The sequence below is a fragment of the Leuresthes tenuis genome, unplaced genomic scaffold, assembly GCF_036924035.1.
Source record: "Leuresthes tenuis unplaced genomic scaffold, fLeuTen1.0.hap1 SCAF_16, whole genome shotgun sequence".
Lineage (NCBI taxonomy): Eukaryota > Metazoa > Chordata > Actinopteri > Atheriniformes > Atherinopsidae > Leuresthes > Leuresthes tenuis.
Window position 1 is genome coordinate 5,171,753 of NW_027325370.1, and position 24,475 is coordinate 5,196,227.

The 24,475-nt window shown below is 41.5% G+C and overlaps 1 protein-coding gene, 1 long non-coding RNA gene and 1 other non-coding gene across 3 annotated transcripts; all 3 read left to right on the top strand.

Annotated features, from left to right (window-relative positions):
• The first annotated feature begins 785 nt into the window (after positions 1 to 785).
• LOC140272266 (uncharacterized) lies at positions 786 to 6,520 on the top strand. Its single transcript, XR_011907903.1, has 4 exons — positions 786 to 1,087; positions 1,226 to 1,679; positions 4,752 to 4,946; positions 5,205 to 6,520. It is a non-coding gene; the product is annotated as an uncharacterized lncRNA (long non-coding RNA).
• On the top strand, positions 1,600 to 1,671 carry trnaa-ugc (transfer RNA alanine (anticodon UGC)). The gene has a single exon. It is a non-coding gene; the product is annotated as a tRNA-Ala (tRNA).
• A 1,356-nt stretch (positions 6,521 to 7,876) lies between the features above and the next one.
• On the top strand, positions 7,877 to 12,149 carry snai1b (snail family zinc finger 1b). The gene is made up of 3 exons (XM_072366875.1): positions 7,877 to 10,112; positions 10,425 to 10,964; positions 11,291 to 12,149. The coding sequence occupies exons 1-3, from the start codon at positions 10,031 to 10,033 to the stop codon at positions 11,470 to 11,472; spliced, it is 804 nt and encodes a 267-aa protein (XP_072222976.1). The 5' UTR covers positions 7,877 to 10,030; the 3' UTR covers positions 11,473 to 12,149.
• The last annotated feature ends 12,326 nt before the right edge of the window (positions 12,150 to 24,475 follow it).

Below are 24,475 nucleotides of genomic sequence, written 5' to 3' on the forward strand. Positions count from 1 at the left end.
AGACTGTAACCGCAGAAAAAACTACTGACTTTGTGGGGCGGGGGACACAAATACACACACAGCCATTTTTTAAAAATCATTTAAAAATCCATGTACATTACAAGTTGTAACACAAAAATACTCAAAACATTTTCTCAAAAATACTTTGGCTGGCCTTTGAATAGTAAACCTTCAATATTAGATGGCTACACCTCCTTTTCTGTTGCTGCATCGCCTCTCAGGTCTCTGCTCCTGCTTTGCTGGCTGCTGGCTGATGATAAGACAGCAGCCCTTAAAGATACGAGGTACCTCTTATGTTACCACAACCGTAACTACCAGCAAAAATATATGACATGCAGCTGGTGGGCTTTGTAGAAACTGTTTTTTGGAAAACATGTACTTGTAGTAGTTCTTTTAAATACAAGCAAGTTAAATACAAATTTTAATATCCCTTTCATGTTTGGTGGGTTGCAGTTCAAGTCAGTGGGCTGTATACTGTGAGGGTTAGAGGGGAGAAAACAAAGACAGGAATGTAATTGACAACTTTACAGTAAATTTTAATCTCACGCAGAAAAATACTTCAAACTCCAAACCAAAGTCAGAGTCACTTCTATACAGTCCACTTTAACATCTAGACATATGTGGCCTGAGATAAAGAATTAATTTCTGCATCTCATATTGCATGTAGCTTGTCTGTGCATGAGGCAGTCTACAGTCTCCAGATAACTTTCCCCACCACCACCCCATCACATAATCTTTGTCTGGTATTTATTACTCAGCACAGACAGCATAGCATGATGGCTGTCTGTCACCCGTCTGGTTTCACACAACAACAGAGGAAACGTCTGCTGTGTTTTTCTGCCTTATGCAAGCCTATGTGTTTAGCAGAGGAGAAACTTTGCCTTCCTTTCTTCGGATCTCCTAAGATCCTCATTCCATGTCTGCATCTCATGGGTCTGTCCCTACAAGGCCAGAGCAAACGGGGTCTGGAGGCAGTGTCCTTGGCATGGGTGCACGCACTGATAAACAACGCACGAGGTGGGACAGGCTGTGCTCTCCAAAGGAACACGAGAGATCCTCACTCGCGCTCCCTGGAGAACTTAACGAGGTGAGCTATTTTAAATTCCCCAAAGGATTAGGCTAACTTGCTGTCTAGATGAATAAGTTTCGTGCGCCTAACTAGAATTTTAAGTTTAAGTTCTCTTGTCTTTTATCCTCATCAATTTGTCATTTGTTTTTCACTTAGCGTGGGAGGAGGAGGAGCCCCTTCCTCGGACAGATGTGTCCACTGACTGAAAGCAAAACATGACCTGCAGGCTAAGAATAGCACCGAGGAAGAATGTGATTGAAAAATATCAAACTGAGCCAAATATCCAACAGTTTCCTTTCCATGCATTCACACTGACACCAGAACAAGGAGATTTTCAATCCGTTAAAATGTCCAACGCACTCGCAAATACAGTGCTGCAAATGAAGCTGGGACAGAAGGCTGAAACAAGTTAAAGTTGTGTTCTGAAATGACATAACAAGGAACGCCTGTACAAAAATAACCACCTCAACCACAGATCTATTCAGAGAGATATTGGATACTATTCAGGCATTTCCTAGCAGCTCACAGAAGGGGATGTAGCTCAGTGGTAGAGCGCATGCTTTGCATGTATGAGGCCCCGGGTTCAATCCCCGGCATCTCCACAACTTTTGTAAGACATTTTCTTTTTTATTCTAAAGCGCATGCATTTCATAGGCCGGAAAAACGGTCTTTTTCATGTCTTGGTGTCTGTTAAAAATAAAAACAATAATCATTCTCCCGTTCAGAGGTGACGCTAAAACAAACTGATAGCTGCCACTTCAGTGTAAATCTAGGTCCTTTTAAATCTTTGTCAGAAAGGTTACACAAGAGGGACCGACGCGAATTTTATGTAACTGATGGAAAGGTGTTGCATGGGCCGAGGAAGACCCCATTTAATTTGTCTAAAGGTCCTTAAATCTCACTACCAGAGCCTCGTTCTTTGAGCTCTGTGACGGTTTTTTCGGCTCTCATAACAATATCACTTCCGCATTCGTCAGATAATCTAGACAGGAATCTTGTTTACTTATTTTGCTGTTGCTTTTTTTTGTTTGTTTGTTTTTATGGAATTTTCTTTAGTGTTCAACACAAACTTACTTTAAGTGGCAACATCAGCATGAGTGTAAAACCAGCGCAAAGTGAAGCCAATTCATATTAGGTGTTAAAGCGAATCAGCTGTTTAGATGAGGTCTACAGTTTAGTCGTGATATTACGTTTTACGTTTGTGCGTCTCATTTTTAAAGGAGAAAGAAAAAGAAGAGAAAGCGAAATCATCTATGGGCTTATAAAGTAGGCTATGGGATCTATACATAAACAATGAGCAGTAGAAACTATGGGACTGGGGAACAGAATTTGAGTTTACGCAATATAACATAGGAGTTTAACAAATTGGTTTTTATATATCCACATGTTGACAACGCCAGTAAATCAGAAACATGAAAACACAAGTTTTCTCCAAGCTGTCTGGCTTCCTCTCAGAGTCCAAAAAACATGTCTCCAGCCAAAAAGATGAGGCAGGTGTGAAAAATGGATGGATGGATGTTTCTTTGGGCCACTTTAATTGTCATGGAAGGAAAACATGAGTCCTAAATAAAATGTGCAGTGGTAGCTCTGTTCTACTGAGATGTCCCAGTTAGAAATGACATTTCATTTGATTTATTTACATTTATATGAAATCAAACTGTATTTCTGAGTTTATCATTGCTTTGCTGGAATTAGTCTGATGAATTTACGGGAGCCAGGGCCCACAGCCTCTGTGCCACGAGATTGACATTTCTGCCTGTGTCAAAGGGCTTCATTCTGCATACCAGTAACGTTACTTTAGTTGCATATAATGTTGACAGCCAGAAAAGAGCTAGAATCCAGTGAAGATGCAAAATTGTTTTACTGTCTCACTCTGCTGAGAAACCTTTGAGGTCACACTTTTTTTTATTACTTTTTTTATAAAGCTTCTAACATTGAGCTTTCATGATGTGTTGTCTTGATGCAAATGTGTATCATGAAGGGGAGTTTGATACAGCTAACTCACATGTAGTTTGTCAAGATAGATATCTGCTAATATTTATGTTGTTTGTTGTGTATTTGTGAATATCTGACCTGTAATTTTACCACTTGACCTGCAAAACTAATAAACATTATTGGTCTTTGGTCACCCCCTTGTGGTTAATCTGAGTTGTTGCAGATCAGTTCACAGTGTGAACAGTGGGTGGCGCCATCTCACAGTTTGTTCCATTTTAGATCTAAATTGCTTTTATCGAAGACAGCATGATGTACCGTATACTGGACTGGTTGAATTTTAGATTTTTAAGGAAAATCACTGAATTTGATAACACAAAGTCAATGAAATAACGGATGTTGTTGATATTTATACAGCCTATATTTAGTCTATATTAATACCAAATGTTAAGCTTTAAAAAAAAACAGTTTATAATCCGGCTTTTTAAACATAAAGATGAAACAATAACATTTAATTTGATATCGTTGCAATTGACAAAGCTCCACAACATATAAAAGATGAGGGTTAGGGTTAAGAGCCTTTATCAGTTTTTTTTTCCAGAAAGCAACTGAAATTTAAAAAGACAAACATTTTAAAGAAGTTGTGTTTAGTTCAATAAACTGCTTAAAGTATCAACAGTACTTTTATACCAAACATTCTTCTCCAAACAACAAAAAGCTGACCATTTGTTGACTTTTATTGGCGCCGTGCATTACATCAAAGACTGTCCATAGCTGGATTGTGTGTCTGTGCATCTCTGAGTTAAGAATTTACTGGTGAGGTTTAGAGGGTAAGAAAGTCTGAAAGGTGCAGATTTCCATGCTGGGTCGTGAGCCAACAGTGAATTTCACCACCTCACACAGAAATGGAAAATGTTTCCATCTGTGTGAGGTATGAGAGTGTTTGCCCATCACTCACTCAGTTGTCTCTTCAAAAGTTTGTTTAGGCCATCGTTGAGCACTGAGCACTGAGGGCAAACATAATCACGTGCGCTATTAATTATCACCTGTTGATAAGTTTGTAAAAAACACAGGTTCATATCGTCAGAAACTGGATATGCTGAGAGCACAAAGAAATTAAATTGGGAGGTAAAATCCACTGCTGTTTTAACTGTTAATATGTGAATAAAAGATTATGTTTGTATAATTATGAAAATTATAGGATTGGCTTTAGAAATGTGGCGCACACATTGACACACATGACAGGCGCCAAATAAAAAAAAGGGGGTCAAATTTGTATTTTGGCAGCTTCGGTTTCTTGCCTTTGTCTTTTTTGAGTAAAGGCACAGAGGAGATTAATGACATGAGTCCTCCAGTAAGTGAGCGTTGATGTTCATATCCATTAGATGCAGACGAAACAGGGATTATTTCTGTAGATCTACTCTGTAAACTAATTTAAATCCAGACCTGCATGTGTTACACATACTCGCCTGCCTTGTCAGCTCTCAGCAGCGTTTTGGCTGTATTTGTCTGAGTGTGTCCCTGTTTTCTTATATCTCTGTCATCTGTGACTCTGTGATCTGTGACTTTAACTCGTTGTCCTCTCTGATCTACTGAGTTGCTTGAAGTAAGTCTTTTCAAAACTGCACACAGCTGTTCATGTCCTCTGTAACGTTTGTTTAGCACTGGATCAAACTCAGATGTGTAATGCATTGCACTGAGTATGATACTGACAAATAATCCATTTGACTTGTTGGCTGACTCTTATCAGATCGTGCTTGAACTCACCAAAATGTGGAGCTGGAGCAGAGAAAGTGCTCAAACTACAGAGCATTTGGAGGAGTGAGTTTCTATACGGCCATCTCTGCATTCCTCTGGGATAATCTTATCGTCCTCCTGGTGAACAAGTGGACATCTGAACTGCAGGGCAACACTCACACACACCTCAGGCTGCATGTAGAAACAGGTAAACAAACATGTGACGGTGAAAATGTTTGAAACAACTGTTTTCTTGAATTGGCTTTGCAGTTAAGTTGAAGATATATTAATAACAAGACAGTATATGATAAAACAAATAAAATATTTGGAGAAGTGCTAACTTTGTGAATAATCTACATGGACACAATAAAACACTGAGAGTCTATTGAACCTTTTCGAGCCCAGAATATATTGACAACAGGCCTGACAGAGGCCACAAAAAGCAGACTTCTCTTCTCTCTTTCAGATCAAACTACAAGCATGTTGGGAGATTTGCCATCCTTTGGATCGTCACAAATACAAAGACAACTTGCCTCAGTCAGTCAGGAGAACAACCTGCCTAAACAACAAATGTAAATGTGCCCAAGTGGCCGTTACCCGTCTTGTCACTGGAGTGAATGGTAACAATGCACCTGATTGATCAAAGGCTATCAAGGGCTTTTTAAAATGTAAAACATGGCTTTTAGCTGCATTTGAACAAAAACACATGGACCATCACAATAGGTGGGTCGGAGGCTGCTGATTCTATCCAAACAAGAGAAGAACGAGTCAAAAATCATTAGTTCACGCATGATATGAGATGCATTCAGATTCTGAAATGTTGACTCCAAATCATGTTAAAGAATGAATGCCAGCTCTATAGTTGAACATTGTTCCTGAGATAAGTGCTTAACCCATGTTAGTTAGGTACTAAAATCGTGTTAGAGTCACTTGTTCTAAACCAAAAAGAAAATCAGGCAACAGAAGTCTGCAAAAACCCACTCCTGTACGTTTTACACTGTCAGACTCACAGTCCAGCCAATTCCTTCTCAACTGGTATCATCTGAGGCAACATCTCTGGTTTTGTGCAGCTTTCTTCGGAGCTACAAAATGCTTTAAAGGCATTATGAAGCTTTAAAACGCGTTTAAAAGCTTATTTCACATGCAGCTGTGCTTATCGAGTACGATTGTCAACATTCCCTTTTCATTTTTCATCTTGTTTTCTGTTATCCTGATGATCACATTTCTTGTTCCTGGGTTTCAACTGCACTGATTTCTACAGTAAATAGAGAACTGGGGCTACTGCCATCTGCAGCAACTTAATAGCTTCTTTCTGCAAATTGTCATAGCTAAAGAATGCTTTCAAGAATGGTTTGAAACTGATGCAGCGTCTGCAATAGAAACATGTAGTTGTACTGAGATCAATCTGTACCATGCAAAATCATTGTGTGTGTGTGTAAATCAGATAAATGCTTAGCACTTTGTGAATGTCTCTGTGACTGTAGCGACAACAAATGCACAAATGTGGTCCATTTACTGTACTGTGAGGTTCATGGGGTTAACTTTACCGTCACGGCTACTGAAATGACCTTTTTTCCTTATTGGTATCATTCAGTATTCTGCCAAGAATTGACATTTTTCAAAGCTGTACTTGTTGTTTTGATTCTGAGTTGGAGTTTCAAAAACATTTTGCAGCAGCGTGGAATGACCCCCCCACTTAAACTTAGTCATCTACAAATAAAGCAGATTTAGCTTCAGCTTGAATCTTTTATTGTCTTAAAAGAAAAGGAAAATAACTAAATATCTAAGCCAGGTTAGAGATGTTTCCCTTACATTTCTCAGAATTAAAAAAAAAGAGAGATAAGCTGCCTCAATTCAGCCTCTTCAAATCCTGGGGGGACTTTTTTGGGGGGATGTTTTTTTAAGCAAAAAGCAAAGTTAAAATCCTTCAATTACAGCTAATTCTCTTAAAGTAAACTTTAGCCAAACTAATTCAAAATTTTCAGAGTTAAAGACAAAAAGTCAGGAATTTAACACATCCTTTGAGCTTTATGAGGTATTTAGCTAAAATATTAAGTCTAAAATACACCTATAAACGGACACTCTAGGTGGACCTGGGAGCAGGTAACTGGGACTGTGAGTTCAGCAGCAGCTGACTTTCTCTTGGTTCCTCACATCAAACCTTTACATGATTCACTGATCTGCAGAAAGAAACAACCAAATTACTCAAGTATTGCATGTTTTTTTTTGCAGAGTTTGCATCAAGCACATTTCTACAGAAGCTGTGAGGATGGAGGTGAATCATTCAAAATGTTCCTCTTCAGACAAAGCTCTGCTTCACCTTTGTTTTCTCTCCATCTCTCTGCCTTTCTCCTTTATTCCTCTGCTACTGTTTGTGCCAGGAACCTGCGCATACACGAGGTACCAGGCCTGTCTCACCACCATCTGGCACCTGGGAGCGCTCTTTTACTCACTACTTAGAGAACATGACATAATTCATAGATCATTCAGATGAACTACGGTCCACAGGCAGGAAACACACATGCCTGCACTGAAAAGTGTTGCTTTCTGTTAATTTATACTACTTTCTATGTCTTTTTGCTTTTTATACTTGCATCCGGTCAGAGATCCAGCTCCTCCAGAGGAGCTACAGAGCTACCGCACCCTCACACAAACCACCCAACACCACATGAACAGGTGAGGCTGAACCTGGCCTAAACTTCATAAAGAGAGCATCCTGTCAGTAGAACCAGACTTTATAACAATAAATTCCTCTATAAGAATTTCATTATAACAAAAAAAAACTAGAATAAAAAGTAACCGACCATAAACTGGACATTTAGAGAGATCCCAACATGAGATCACAAGCCCACACTGGAAGCCTCCCATTTAAACAGCAACAGATTACAAATTAAAAGAGCTTGTATATATTTTTTCTTAATACTATCTATGCATCCTGTGTAACATGGGATGAATTTTACATCACAGATATTATTCTGAGCTTTTTTCACACGAGATTCACACAAATTATTGGCAGTGTCCTCAGGAAAAGACAAGACAGAACCCAGCATTACCGTCCTGTGTGTCTTTGTGTTTATTTCTTTTCCTTCTCTTTTTTTGGTATATACTCACTGTGAGTTAAAAAAGGTCATTTACTGGTTTTACTCTCTTTTATACAAAGGCGACCAAATTATTTTTGACCCAAACCCAACACAAGGTTTAAGGGTAAGACTGACAATTTAAGTTTATGTGACCTTTTCTATAAAAATATGTCATATATTGGGATTTTTTTTGTTGCTAAGATACCTTTATGTCCACCATCTCTGCTACACAGTCACTATCCGATGTGGCTGTATTTTGGGGAACTTTGAGGAAGTTTCATCGGGCTGTGCAAGCCTCCGTGAGAACACTGGCTGGTTTATCCCTGGGGCCACAGAGCAGCGAACATCTGTTTCAAGCAGGAAAATTATTAATGTCTTGGTGTCCTCAGTGTGTCACTAGGTCACTCTAACCTGTTCTAACACTCTTTGTCTGCAGTCTGCCCTACAGACAAACCACTATCCTGTGAAAGAGCAAATTCAGCAGTGTGTAATCAGCTGTTTTCACTTACTGTGTTGAGAAAGAGAGGTCAGGTGGATGTTTCATACTGTCATTTTGTTCTGCAGTTTGTGTGTGAAAATAAGGGCTGGAAAGGGAACTCATGCACATTTATCATACATTGTATGCTTCTTGTTGCCACATTAAGAAGGTTTTATCTAAGAATAATCAACAGCAACAGTACCAGATTACTTTCACGTGTGTCTTTACTATTTACTTTTTGTTTTTACTGCTGTCCTGCCCTCGTGACCCTCAGTCTACGTGGCGTCAGCGTCAACAAGCACTCTAACGATGTGTGAACTTTTGGGCATGCCACGACAATGGCGCCTTTAGACAGGTGCATACAGCCCCATCACCCAGCAGCACTCATGCTGTTGAGCATATGACTTTCTTTGCAATGCTAAGCAGGCCGTCTGTGGAGACTGAGACATTCCTGTCTGATGGCTGACACCTGATGTTCAGAATCACAGGGTCTGTGCACCAAGGGAAGTGCATGGTCCAACTTTGTGTTTACACCGCTGTCCACCACAGATATGTAGCTCCAATATGTAGCAAATTAGCGAATGATTTAGTTGTAATAGGTTAGGGAGATAAATACTTGAACAGTTAAGCTAAAGAAAGGGGAGGACTGTGTCACGCTCATTTCCTCTCGGAGTAGCTGCATTTCATGCCACCTGAAGGCTTTTTTATCATCATATTGTTCCCGTCGACTCGCTTAATTTGACCTCATTTCATGCTGAGAGCAGGCTAAAGGAACAGTGCTACTTTTATTCAAACTGACTTATTCCCCGCAGAGAGCGAAGGAGAGATGCGACGAGTTGGGATGAATTGGGCATTTTGTACTGAATGGGGCAGAGAGAACAAGCCGTTTGTTTCTTTCTCAAAAGTTCTCCTTCACACCAGTCGGCGTTAAAGCCTGGAGCTGCAGGCTCAAAAGACTTCAGAGGCATCATAAAATGTCATTTAGACATCTGTGAATAGGGAGACTTGTTCTTAAACAGCTACAGAGTGCACAACGTGAGATCGTAACATGACAAAAGTAAATCTGAGGATGTTACACAGCTTTTCTTAAAACGTGGAATATACAAAGAAGTAGCGAGAACTCTTTTGAGCTACATTGTCCTTTTTCAACATGATTATTTAGATATATGAAGAAATATTTCCGGCTACGACACACTTTTGTTGAGCGGTAACAAAACAAAACTTATTTTGGCCCGTTTTCTCATCACACTGCAAGATTTCACTTGATCTGTTTTGTGTGTTTGTCACATAGATTCACCATAAGTGCAGACTTTGGTTCTAAAGCGTTAAACGCCGAATTCCGAGTAGATTTCAAGACAATAAGCGTTTTCCTGTAGCGAGGGGCGAGCCATTAAGGCCGTGAAATGCACAATTAGATCAGCGCTTTAAAGAGGATTTTGGCACGTTGGGCACCTGCGGTGAGAGAGGATGGTGACGCCTTGGCGCACGGGGTGTGACTTTGGGCGGAGATTTGCCCACCCACTCCGCTACTTCTCCCCTCTATATGAGGAGGCAACTTTCACAAGATGCGTTCAACATCGCAGGCTGTGGGATTGCGCTTTTAAAATTTCTTGTCGACCGGAGCCTGCACTTGTTTGAGGATCACTTGGATCAGAGCGCCACCCGGTTGTGGAAATTACTCTTGTTAATATCAGTCGAAACAGTAAAAAAAAAAAAAAAAAACTAGAGCTCAAAATGCCGCGATCATTTCTTGTCAAGAAGTATTTTTCCAACAAGAAGCCTCATTACAGGGAGAGTCAACTTGAGAGCCAAACTGGTATGTTTTTATTCTTATTTCTTAAAGAATTTCAATAGATATCTGATCGTATTTGATTTGCAAAGTTAATCACAGAGAAGAGTCAAGCCACAGAAGTGTTAAACACTTACCTTTCATGTAGCTTCCAGGGTTTAATGAAAAAGTGTGTTTAGTCATCTGGAAAATGTGTTGATGAGAAAGCTTGATGGTCACGTCTGTGATGAATGCAAGCTGTAATATGAAACCGAGAATGAAAACAAGTTTAGTTCTTTATTAGATTATCTGCTCATTTAACTGATAACCCACCTGACTAAATCTACTTTGTGTTGCCAGCTTTTGTCCCTGAAAGCTTTCCACGAGCTGAACTTCCAACACGGAACAACAGGTCTGCACTGACCTGCCATCCCACCAGCTCGTTCTTCACCAATACCGACACCCTGCCTGCACCGCTCTCCCCGATCACCCCAGTGTCTCTGCCTCTTTCCCCGCTGGGCCCTCTGGACCTCAGCAGCTCTCCCTCAAGCAGCAGCGGAGAGGAAGAGGAGGATGGAGGGCGCACCTCAGATCCCCCCAGCCCAGATGTAATCCAGCACATATACCACTGTCTGCACTGCAGTAACAGCTACTCCAGCCTCTCAGCCCTCTCCCACCACCAGCTCTCCCCCTGTGTTCCACCGCAACATGCGCCCTCCCTGCCCACTGAGGTCTCTGCACGCCCAGCCTTCCACTGCAAACACTGCCCCAAGGAGTACACCAGCCTGGGAGCCTTGAAGATGCACATTCGCTCGCACACTCTGCCCTGCGTGTGTCCCACCTGTGGCAAGGCCTTCTCCAGGCCGTGGCTGCTCAGAGGACACATTCGCACACACACAGGTAATTCTCAGCGTTATTGTTATGTCAGACTATTGATTATTTCAATGTTGGCTTGTCAGTGTAACACCTGGTTGCACCTTGTTCCCATTGATATTCAATGATGTGTAAGCAAATGTTATTGATGAGCAGGACTCAGTTTAATCTCAGCCTCACAGTTGATCTGCATGAAAAAGGGCAGCCTGCAAGTTCGGGTGTTGCTGCTCTATTGTTGCTTATCTGTAGATCATTTAAAAAACAAAGACCAGAGTACAAACCTTTTGGCCTCCTAATATGTTAAGTGTTTTGCTGGTGCTGACAGTTCTCTCTCTCTCTCTCTCTTGACAAAGGTGAACGCCCCTTTGCTTGTCAACACTGTAACCGGGCCTTTGCTGATCGCTCCAACCTGCGTGCCCACCTGCAAACCCACTCAGAGGTGAAGAAGTACCAGTGTGGCTCCTGCTCGCGGACCTTCAGTCGCATGTCCCTGTTGCACAAACACGGTGCCTCTGGGTGCTGTCCTGCCTCATAGACTGACATTCCCTGGACTGGGTTCCATCTTACGCTGCTTGATGGTTCTGTTGCCTCTGATAAGAGCCAACACACACAGGACTTTGGGCGATTCACACTAAAGCCGTAGAGAGCAGCTTTGCTTTTGCGAAGGGACTTCTCAAGTGCCTTAACTTGATCCAGTTGATCAGATTTGAGGTTACACTGGTATTAGAAGCTCGATTTTGCTGCTTCTTTATTGTCTATGTGTGTTTTAAGGCAGCTGGACACGCAGTTACTTCCCAGAAAACACCATTGGTGCCGGCCGGTCCGGGACTCCGGCCATTTTGCAGCTGCTTGGGTGTGTTTTATGTGTATGCGAGGATGTCATTCCTCACTATACTATACATACATGATGCGTGGGTGTTGAGACAGCTGTCTGTGCATGGTGCACCGTGGAGGCAGGGCGCTGAGAGACATGTTAGCTTCGACAGGTGACACCCACCCCCGCTCTGGTTGTCCTTCCTCACGGCACAGACACTCATGCATGTTCTGGGAAATCAAACGACCCCTTGTACTTGACCAAAAAACACAAGTTGCCTTTACTGATATGGTTCTTTTTATGGTCTGAATTACATTGTGATATGTTTTTTGGGAATGTTTTTATTTGATGATCTTTTTATGCAATATTTTGTTGAACATGCTTTCCAGATTATGCATATTTTTCTGGCATTTGTAAATAAAATCATTGTTTTAAAAAAACTAAACCCGTTTTCATGTACTCAATGTTAAGTAGTATTTCAACAGGCATTGTACTAATGCACAAAGTTCATTAGGACAGGCATGACAGTTTGTGAATGGGAAGATAGAGCTGTGCACTGTTGTATAGGTTGGTGTGTGTTCGTGGAGCAGGGATAGGTTTGTATGATGTTGAGTGATAAGGGGAACACCTGCACACACCTGCCAGGCAGTTGGGATACGTGGAGAATACATGCCAATGAGGGAGGGGGAGCACAAGGTGAGTGCAGGTGGGGGGATAAAGGCAGATAAGCAGAAACTGGATAAAGATGCTGAGCAAGAAGGTTTAAATCAAGGAGATTTTTCCTCTGGAAAGCCAGTATGAAATCTGGTTGAGTGTGGGAATCCCACTGACCCACTGCCTGCTGTAGAAGTGTCCACAAATGGAAGCAGGAAATGAGGCTGTAGACCAACAACTGTAACAGAATACACCCACTCAGCCTGTGCAGCCACCTGTTAAGCAATGGTACAAATCTGCTCTCCTTGTTGGAACTTTTGAGAGAAGTCTGTGTCCATGTCCAGCTGAGGCTGAACATCCAGGGTACACATATGGCAACAATGTGTCTCCAGTCCCCATTGCCCCCCTGACCCAAACACATACTGACGCCAGCATGTCTTAGTGAGGTAACATAGGGTTTCCTCCAATAGTTCTCAGTGCAGAGAGGTGCACGGGTGTGTGTGTGTTGGATGGGGGTTAAAGAGGCACTCAAAAAGCTTGAGATCAGATTGCATGACTTAGCTTGCCTAATGTAAACAGCACCCCAAAGGCTACTCACATACAAACACACACCTACTCAATAAAGAAGCTGACTTTGATCATGAGGGGATTTTTTCATTTGTCTGTCCACTTCTCATGGCTCTTGTTGAGTGAGATGTGCAAGTCATCTTAACACCTACACAGGCAATGAGTCAGAAGCTTGAACAGCTCATTGATCAGCCATCTGGGACATTTTGGTTGGCACACAGAGCCATGTAATGCTGCAGAAATGGACAATATCCATTATTATTTCCCTTGGGATATCTAAACTCTACCTCTGCAAATAATGCCAGTAAGCAGTGTAATTTCTTATGTGCTTCGGCAGTTTTGAAATATAACTCTGACATCTTGCTAAGGGGACATTTTTCTGGTTTGCAGTGTGTGGGAGGCAGTCTATCAGTCTATAGCTGTGAGGCAATGAGATCACTGGGACTGTCACCTTTCTTTTTCATCAAGTGTTGGTATCATATTGGTCCCCTCAAAGTATTTTAATGTTCACAGCGTCTCACTGCGTCATGCATGCAGCCCCTGACTAATTTGACATTCCTGAGCTATTAGTGACAGACATACAATACCACTGTCTAGCGGAGGGAGGGCTGCTCTGGCTGTTGTCCTGGCAGTTTGCTGTTAAATCAAAGTAATTATTAGATTTTCCTGTCACAGGAAATAACGTTTTGCTGAACTAATTACAAAGACAAAGACCCTTCTTAAATTCTAACATGCTACTCTCAAAAGTCTAAAGTCTCATTTTTGCGCCCTTTACATGCGTAAATAGGTACGTCCGTTTCAAACGTTGTCAAGCATCACTACCCAAATACTCCTGTGGCAATACATCCATCAAAATGGCAGTTCAGCGTTCAGAGTTTACTTCTTAGTTCCGACATCAGTTTCAGACAATAGGAAACATGGTGACAGTGGAGGAGATCATGATGCACCGTCACAGAGAGAGACATAAAATACATCACAGCATGTGCACGGAGTTCCCTGATTTCTGTTTTTGTCTTCTCCTTGTTTGTGCCTCTCGCTGGTCACATGTGAGCTATACTGGGCAACTCTGCCCTCAAGATTTCCTGGGTACTGCTCAGTTTGCTACGTTTGGGTATGTATCCGCAAGGTCTCTAAAAACGTACAAAAGAAGGCATAGGACAGACAAAAGGCTCTGTCCACATTGAGCATAAATGAGCCTTCATGTGTTTGTTCCATTAAACGAAAACAATGCCAAATAAATAGCTCCTTTTTTCCAGTGAATTTATTTTATTTTTTCTAATGAAGAGGACACTTTAGTTTTGTGCACAGAAAAGCTGATGTTTGACAATTTGCAGCCGGATAAGGTTTATTCTGTCACCATAGTGTCATCCTGAAAATAGAAAATCTATGGTTGTCTCTAAACAATCATCCCGTGTGGAGTCATAAGTGGTGCTTTTCTTGTGTGTGGCAGAACAGACTGCAGCGCTGCGTAAACTGCAGTCTCTGAATTTGAGCGATGGGAAGCTGCAACAATAACACTAACTTTTAGGACAAACAGTTTTGAAAGCTGAACCTACAGTTCTCTCCCTCTGCTGCTCTGCTTCACGTGCATTTAGTTGTGGTAGTGTTTAAAACACAGGAAGCAGCCTGTCAGTATTGTACAAACACAGTCCATCCAAACAAGCACTGATACAAAGCATCTGAGTGCAGCGACGGTCATCTGTGTGCACACTGCTGTAAGAGTGTGTTTGTGTGTCTCTGTTAAGGGTTCATGTCTCTCTGCAAGTGTTCACAGCAGTCCATAATGAGGAAGAGAGGGTATGTTCTTGAAATCAGAACTGTCAGGACTTGCAGAGCTGATTCACTGGAGTTTTAGTTTCCAGCCATGAAGGTTAAGTCACTGGGTTAAAGTTTCAAACTCTCTTGGAGGCTGCAGAGCTCTTACACAATTGCCCAAAGTCTCAGTGCCAACATCCTCCACTGTAGCTGTCTCAGTGGACTCTCTAAAAAAAAACCTCAAACTTACCCCAGCCTTCCAATGGAAAATTAAGAAGCATGTATTTGGAAACCAATGGCATGAGGTTTGCGGGAGAGGGTTAACTGGGGATAATGGGAGGAGGAACGCAACAGGAGAGAAGAGACTGGACATTGGAGGAGGAGGTGGGTGGATGTGTTGGTGGATGTCTGCAGAAGAATGAGAGTTTCTGTTTCCAGACCATTAATCAAATCAGTAGGGAGTTGAATTTACTGAGGAATGCCACATGTTGCAATGCAGACGTGATCAATGACATGTGCTGAGAGGGCAGTGAGATATGTTCCCTCTAGATGCTTCTCTAACAGACAATCGATGTGCAAAGCACAAGGCGCACATTTCTTATCAAGGCACTGAGTCAAAAAAGGAGATACCTTCTATTAAATCAGCAACTTACAACACCGGTCACTGCTCCCTTAAAAAATTCTTCTTTATCATCAGAACTGTCGGGAATGTTCATTACCAAGTGACACACGCACACAAAGAGCTCAGATCTCTGCACAAATAAACAAAGTTTTACTCAAGAACAGGATATGGCCTCCAGGAGGGGGTACACGCCATTTCCTGCCCACCTCCGCACTCCTGCTGTCCCCTCCAATAGTGTGTGTGTGTGTGTCATTGTCAGTGTGTTATGTGGCTGCTGCTTTCCTCTTGAACACATAGCCTCTGTCTCACAGGGTCAGAGGGCAGAGGATGAGCCATAAAGGAACAGGAGGGTAAACAAATCAGATACTTTGTCTGCAGCAGAGGCTTCCAACCTTGTGTCAAGTAGAGCTGTGAACATGCATGTTTCCACTGATAAACCATTGAGCCCTTACCTACTGTAAGCATGCAGAGGGCAAGAGAAAAACAGCATCCCACAAAGGTTGAGAATTGAAGACAGAGCTTCTAAAAACTGTGTTGGTAAGTAGTTGAACAGTTTCTTAAGAATTTCACTTCCCATTATGAACTCACAAAAATTTGGGGATTTTGTAATCGTCACTATATTTGAAAGTCTGAAGAATGAAAGGGGGAACTGCAGTAAAGATGTGACTGTGTGGTAGAAATGCAGGCGTGGACACTGCTGGATATAATTTTCAGTGAGCACAGCTCATCACTGCCACCTCAAAGTGTCAGTTTTACCAAAAACTACAAACCAGAGTCAGACATGGACCTGAACTCAAGACCAAATGGTTATCTGGTTTGATGAATCAAAACTTGAAATTCTTTTGGAAATCATGGATGCTCCAGACTAAAAGGCAAGAGACAGTCCAGCTTGTTGCGAGCACAGTTCAGGACCCAACAACAGTTCATAAGTGCACATGAAATGGAAAAACACAATGATGAAATAATCATAAAGAGTGAATGACATACAGTCGACAGGTTCTGTAGCAACATACCTTGCCATGCAGATGACTTCTCTATCAGGAAGCGCCAAGCTTATTTCTGAAAATGGATACCAAACCCTCTTCTGAACATTTTGGTGCAGCATGCTCTGTTGTCTAGCTGCTAAACTGACCTGTATGCAGCTGCTAACAACAGAAATCATTTGATAAATTTATATGACAAAGGGAGCCTCTGTTGAAAGAACTGTTGAGTTGCTTGAGTCTCATATTGAATAAGACTAGGGTGTGATTTTCAAACTTCTGCATTGTGTTTTGTTCTGTTCAGTTTAATGTGAACTGTTTTGGACACAGCCGTGTACACAAAAGATACACAGGTGCCTCGTGTCAGAGTGACCTCTGTGTTGATCATCACACATCTCAGAGCCTGTTGCTACAGTGTCCCACCTTCTGATACAGTTACACTTAATCCATTGTACATTGCAAATGAAAAGGAAGTTATTGCACAATGTCTCAGCATAAACAAGAGTTCTATTTATCCCTAATTTTATTCCTAATTATCATGTGTAACTTTTCATGTTGCTTTAAGTGGGAGGCTAAAAGTCTGTGCATAAATAGAGGATAGTTTCCCCCCTGTTCATTGTCATTACCAATCTTTACTCAGAAATGTAGGCACGAACAAAGTATGAGCAAATACTGAAGCACCAATATCTTTTATTAACAGCTGCTTTACTTCCCAGAGTCATTGTTTCGGTGGGATGACTTCAACCTTGCAGACCTTCAACTGTGGTTTAACAGTTTATCACACCTTACTTCACCCAATGGGAGGGAGGTAAATGATGAGCAGAGATTGCTTGAAAGGGGACCTGCATAACTTTGATATGTAGTCCATAGTCTAAATGCTGATCACACAGATCGTGCTCTTGTGTACATGTCTTTGTTATAAAGACCTGTCAGGGGCACCGTTTTAGCTGTGAGCCCACCAGGACTAAATGTGGTACAATAGTGAGTTGTAGTGAGGGAGTGTCAGTGCTGAATGCATACAAACCACACACAGGGTAAGCTGGGCAGAGGCTAGCAAGTCATGACATGAGAGAGTAAGAGAGTATGAACAGAGACTTAAGGATACATGGAGAGCAAATTCTGAGGGGGTTGTTGCCTTGAAAGTGGTTCTCAGATTAGATATGAAAGACTGAATAATCCGAGTAAGAGGGGAGAGGAGAGGCTGTGTTTTGCTTGGACCTCTACATGAATCTATGTTACACTTGGCAGCATCTTAGAGCAAAGAGTCTCCTGTACTGACTGTTTCACTCCTATCAGTCATCCTTCCTCTCTCTCACCTCAAGCTGTACCATTCTTTCTACCCCCTCACTCTTTTTTTTTTCACCACAGGTATTCAGGTATTTGCCCCCAGGGTTCTGCTGGTAGTGCTGAGAGGTGCAAGGTGCACTTTTGTCCTCCTGTCAGGACCTGTGTGGGCCCAGGGGGAGCACCAGACGAAGGACCAGGACAGTCCTATTGTCTGGAAGCATTCCACTCAAGATATGGTAAGGAGCGAGGGAGGGGTTGCAGGGTAGGGGGTAGAGCAGCCAGAGTGGGGATCTAGAGTTTGTGTCACGAGAGCACAGATTGCCTCTCACCCCCTCGTCCCCTTCCTCCCACCATCTTGTCCTGTCCTATTCTGTCTCTTCAGGAGCTGCAGGGCAAGCAAATGCACCTGCCTGAAATCCACACCCTGGGGCCAGGTGATTATCTCGTGCATATCCAGAGAATCACTGCTTGTGCCACATACACTGATGTCCTCTACACTCCTCTCAAGGGACATCAGTTCATGCTGTCCCCGCAGATTTTTTAATATCAAATAAATTCAATGAGCATTTAAAAATTCAGAAAAAAATTCAATAAAATTCGAGGCTGTCATTTACCTTGAAGCAAAACTTCACACATGGACATCTGTTCGCAGGTGTTGCCTTACATCTACACTATATGTATTACAGAAATAAGATATAAAATCCTTTTTCTGGCTTTATATAGAGCTGAATGAAATCTGATGATTTGCCCTAAAATATGTCACCTAAGGCAGTTTAAAGTTGGAGACTACAAGCTAAGGATCAAATAAAAAATGTAGAGATGTGGAGATGAGTGATTAGAACTTGATAGCTTGCTCTTCATCTATGCTTTCGGCTACATTAGCGACTGGTGATATAACTTCAGTAGAATTCATTGAACAAGTAAACAGTATCTCTACCGCTGTTGCCACAACTTTCCAAATTGGTGAAGAGGGGGACAAAGATATTTAAAGTGTTTGCATGATCAAACAGAGCAGCAGAAACCCAACAACAAAACAAAAGGATGAAATGTTGCAGGTTAAGTTACACGACTGCTGTACTGGATAAATCTCCCCTTACAAAAATCCATACAACCACACTCAGTATCTTGTATAACCACCTTAAGCAATAACTTGAAGTGATCATTTTCTGCAAGATGTTATCAGTCTTCTATTGATTTATGTTTTATGAAACTCTCTCAAGGTCACACCACAACATCTGAATCGGGTTGAGGTCTTGACTTTGACTTAGTTACTGCAACATCTTGATTTTTTTTCTTTTTCAGACATCCTGACAGACTGTCCTACTACGTGACTGAGGTTAGATCAAGCTTTATTGTTTGACAGATGGCCTCACATCTGACTCGAGACTACTGTGGTATGCAGAGGAGCTCATGGTCGACTCAATGACTGCAAGATTCCCACATCCTGTGGCTGCAGAACAGGCCCAGTCATCACTTCTCCACTGCTGTGCTTACCAGGTTTTTGTGATGACATTTTGTGTTTGTTTTTTGTCAAAAGTATGCAGTTTTTTGAACGAGAAGTCAGATTTAACGGAGACAAAAAGTTTATTGTCTTAATTTTTTTCACAAGCTGTTGCTGAGAGGTCTCTGTAACACACTTTCCCCCAAAATCCATATTTTTGTATATATATCACACCTCTGCATTTGGTAAATATGTAGGCTGATAACTTGATAACCTGATAAAACTCATGAATTTTTCATACTGGCAGTGATGTCCATGATGTCCATCGCTGGTTGATTAAAGCTCCTGGAAGAAGTACAGAAACTTGACTTACCATGGGACTACTCGCTGTTTTATCAGTAAAACATAAAACAACACGTTTAAGCGTTTGGTCTCTGAAGAACAAACATTAATTTACTTCTTGCTTGGTCATACACACTTTTTCTTGTTATCTAAATCCCAACATAAAACCATTTGCTGTATGTCTGCTCCTCAGAGCATGTGCCCTCTCACTTCTCACATTGTGATCACCTTACAGCGACAAAGCTGAACTTGCTGTGTTTTCTTTGGCACAAAGAGCATCATTTTTGGTTTGTTTTGACCTCCAGATTCACAGAGCATGGAGAGTTAGATGGTCTAGTGTTGCATGTTAGAACACATGGTCCGGTTGACATGCAAGTGTGTGTGAGTGTGTGTAACAAGACCCTCTCTGGAAGCTGGGACAGGTGTGTCACCACCTGACCACACCCCCAGGCCACACGGCACCTCCTGTCCTTAACACCTGTCCCCTTCGTCTGTGAAAAGACCTGTCCACCTCTCCTCTTTCTACACTCACACACACATGCAGGCTGAAGTTTGTCTGGGAGGAGGGCAGGTTGCTGGGCTGTGACCGAGTGTGTGTGGGGAGGGGGTGGCCAGTTTGTCTTGAGTATCGACGCAGCTGTCCCCCTGAAACTAGAACTCCATCGAAGGGTTCAGCTCGATGTAGTGTCATCTCTGCCCAGTCATTGACATCGCTGCAAGCTGTCGAAGATCTGCTCCAGATCATATATGTTTCTGCAAACAACAGATGGGAATGTATCAAAACACATTGTCCAATCTCTATGGCCAACACATGGGGAAAATATTTTGCTTAAATGCTTTGCAAGTCCCTCATATCAATAATAAGGATTTCACTTTATTGTAATGCTAAGATTGGGAGTTCACTAACTTAAATGCAATATAAATGACAGAAGAGTTAGCAAGATCCTTTTTGCTTAATAAGAGTAAATCTAAAAAAAACCCCAACATTTTCTCTCAGGTAGTTATAAGAAGTCAAAAAGAGTTTAAAACATATGGAAACTAGCTGCCAACTATCCACATTAAGTAAAGGTGCAAGCTATTTTATTGATTTATTATTGTATACATTCTTTAAGCATTCTGGCATATTTATTTGATCTGTTTTCCAATTAATGATGGTATTGCTTTACATACATGCTGTGTTTATATGGGGCGGTGATAGAGAACAGAGATTTCTATGTTCATGACTATATTAACATTTACATCATCCACACAATGGTATGAATACAGAGTTGAGTGTAAATATTGTTATAAGGCCATTTCACTGATGTGAAGAATCCATGCTGTTTTGTTCTCAAGTACTCCAAGCAGAACAACTATTCGATACAAAACTCTTTATTTGCAAAAGACAGTTCCAAAATGCCAGAAGTCCTGCCAAATACATGAGGTAATATATCTTAGCTTACGATTTTTGCTCAGTGATCATCTCTCGAGACCTCAAAGTTGGTGAAAGAAATCATTTAAAGTGATGAAATTATTATTAGACCTTTGAGGAGGACCCCCAGTTATTGAAGATGTATTTTCCTTTTAGCATTAGTGTGTGTGTTTGTGCAAGTGCCAGAGAGAGTCAAAGAGAGAAAGGGAGGGAGAGGTCAAAGCAGCCTGAAGGCCATTGTAAATTCCTCGCTGGCTAAACCAAAGACATTCTTCTCTGCTGTTTTTCTTTCTAATCTCTATGCTCAGATTACCAGCTAGAGGGCCTGAACAGATGAGAGGAGAACAGGGTGGCATGCATGCACACACATGTGCCAAAGCACACACCAGCACACGTAAATCACATTTACAGGGAACTTACAAACTAACGCACATCACTTGCTGTCGCTGCACATTAATAGAAGCTATTAGGTCAGTCCGATGCATTTGTGCTGAATTTGTTTAGCACAAGTAAAACAAACACTCACCAACACACTGAAATCATTACCCAAGATCTTGTGTTTTTGAAACCAAAAGAAAACATCACCCCCATGGAGAATGCTGAGAGGATTCCCACATGACAGAGCCCCCCCTCACCCACCCCCGGTGCCACCCAAACACACCAAAAATACAGCATTTGAAACCAGAAGTTTCCCAGAAAGCCTTTCCAGATGTGCCCAAGTCAGTTTAACCAGAATAATGCCACATCTGAGATTCACCACCAGCTTTGCTCAGCAAAGAATCTGCAGAGATTAAATTCATCGTCTCCATAGTAAACAGAATCATGTTACCCACAGGTCTGTGTATTTTACAACTTTATATTTCAATTTATGCATTTTAGTGTCATGATACAACTGAAATTTATAGGAAAGAAAGTAACGTTTTCGGTCTCCCTGACATTAGTTGCCATACAGAAATAACATCAACACAGCCTGTAAAGCAGATGAAGCATTCGGTTTTTGTTTAAAAATGTCACTAAATTGCATCATGTTGGTCAAGATATGAATACAATTTAAAGACTTCTGTGGGAAATAAAAGGTGCATATATTGACTTTAGCCAAAAATGTTTTGGAAACTATCACTGTATTAGCAAAAATATCAGATTCTTGTATGGTATAAATGGGAAATTTGTGTGCACAGTGGTAATATAGCTGTCATACTGTCATATCTTAATGATATATCAGCAAATATTTTTACAGATTTGAACAGATTAAACAAATCTGTCATAAACCAAAGCTAAGAATGAAAGAACCCCAAATACTAATTTACTGTACAAGACACAGAACAGTGTCCCTGCAAAGCAAAGATTTTGCTTGTAAGGAGATTTTTCCACTGATTTCTTTTAATTGTATTGATGTCTGGATAATTTTGAGGTTCATATGTTGTGCTTTTAAGGAAATGACTCAATCTTTGATTCTGATTCGGTGCTGAAATACCTGAACTGTGTTTCAAGAAAGAAACATTTTTCTTTGGGTGATTGATGCAGTTTTATGTTAGTTAAATTACAAAACTGTCACCGTGCAACAGTGTAGCCCACACTGATTTATAAACTTAAAAAGAGAGGACAAGTGTAACAATAAATAAAGCAGTGCCCTACAGTATAACTCAACTCCTTGGCAGTTATCTTACCCAATATTTCACTCACTGACTTTGGCACTACAAATCATGGCTGTTTCTTTCCAACAACAGTACACTAAAAGGCGCAATTGTGAGCGTAGACAGGTCTTTAGGGAAAAAAGAACCATGGCTACATGCCATTACAACACAAAATATCTGTCTTCATAAGACAGGGGGGACTTGCAATTGAATGGTGGCTGATATTAAATGACACTGTCTGCCAATAATTAATGTTTGCAGCAGAGAGTCCCTGTGGCTGGAATTACATGAGCTAATCTGGATTGTATTCAGCTTCTTGTATGGTATTAAACAACAAGAGGTTCGTGTGCAGAGTGGTAACATAACTGTCCCGTGCCGTCATATCTTTCTGATGCATTATTCCGTATAATCTCTTTTAACGTAGAACTGAGCAAATTAGATATAATGCTTAAGAAACTTATGTTTTGTGACAAGCTTATACATTTTAGTTGGATCAAGGAGTCATAAAGGCTTCCACACATCTCTGAGGTTATTGCCCACTGTTTTGTCTTTCAGTAGACCCTGATGCTCATCCGTAGAGCCATAAATCTAAAGTGAATTTTCTTTCTCCACACACACAAACACAGATCCCAAACAGCTGGGTAAATCTTGATCCCCTGTTGTGGGAACAGACAGGGGACTTGGGGCTTAATGTTGGCCCAGCGAGGTGCACCACCAGGGGGAAGAGACCATCAGACCCCTCTGGAGTTGTCAGGCAGACGAGAATCAAATCACTGGAGATTTGAGGCCTTCTTAGTTTCTATTGTAAGAGACCTGCAACTCTGGGCAGATGACACAGATGTAATGTAACAAGTTGCGTTCCATTTAGTTTTTATCCACGAGTAACCTTATAACTTACATAAAGGAAATGTTTTCCACTCCAACAAACTCAGCCCTGTCGCCCCCCCCTGTTTAGTCTGGCCTGATAAAAGACACACAACTAATCAACCCAGAGGTAACACCTGATATCAAAAGTGGGGACTGACAGGGAAGCAGAGGAGGGTGGGAGCAAAGCAGATAAAACCTACAAGTAATGCAATTATCCACACTTCAAATCAGCCCCCCACTGTTTTGGCAGAGCTCAGTGTTGGCTGAGCTGCTCGGGTGAGCCAGCATGAGTCCTCACACTTCAACAGGTGTGGAGAGAAGAAAAAACGGTAAGAGACAGAAGGATGAAAAGAAATAAAGAAAGCTTGAGCACCTGTTTCAGCCTTCCTTTTGCAGGCTGGAACTTGCTCTGCCCCGCCCTAAACAACGCATTCATGTCTTAGTGCCTGCTCAGCTATGTGAAAGAGTGCTGGGGTCAGTTTTCAGGGGGTACACAGGCACCGAAATGGGAAAATAGTCACACAGGATTAGTAATTATTGTCGGTAACTACTGATGGCCAAGGCAGTGAATCAGACTCGACTGACGGCCATTTCCTTCAACTTCCCCTGCTGGAGCAAGTGCATAATGAGAAGAAACTAAAGAAAAAGTTATTTCAGCTTCAAGGTAAACCAGCAGCTCTGAAAGTGTTTGACTAACTAGGTTAGAGATGTTAGAAAAATAACAACCCTGTAGCTATGAAAGGAATCCCACATTTCTGTGTTGAAACAAATGATTAAAGAATGAATTTGTCCTTTAGTGTGTAGTTTATCTTCCATGCTTTCTATGTACGTAAGAGATTAATACTATTTGTTATCCATAGTGCGCATTATAAGTTTTTCATTCCATTTGAAATAAGTCCCAAATCAAAACAACTGAATGCCAACACTAAATAGATAATGCTAGAACTTTTTAGATTGATTCTTTACGACACGGATGGACAAATTCCACATGAGGAGCAGGTGCAGGTTTAAGAGTTTCAAAGATATTCAAACATAGTTCTGCACACCCAAACATATACATCACAGTCATCTGATCCCGCCACCACAAGGGACAACAGTAGGCCTATCAGAGCCGTGGAGAGTTCTCCCACCACAAATCTAACTGCGCACACACATAATACCAGC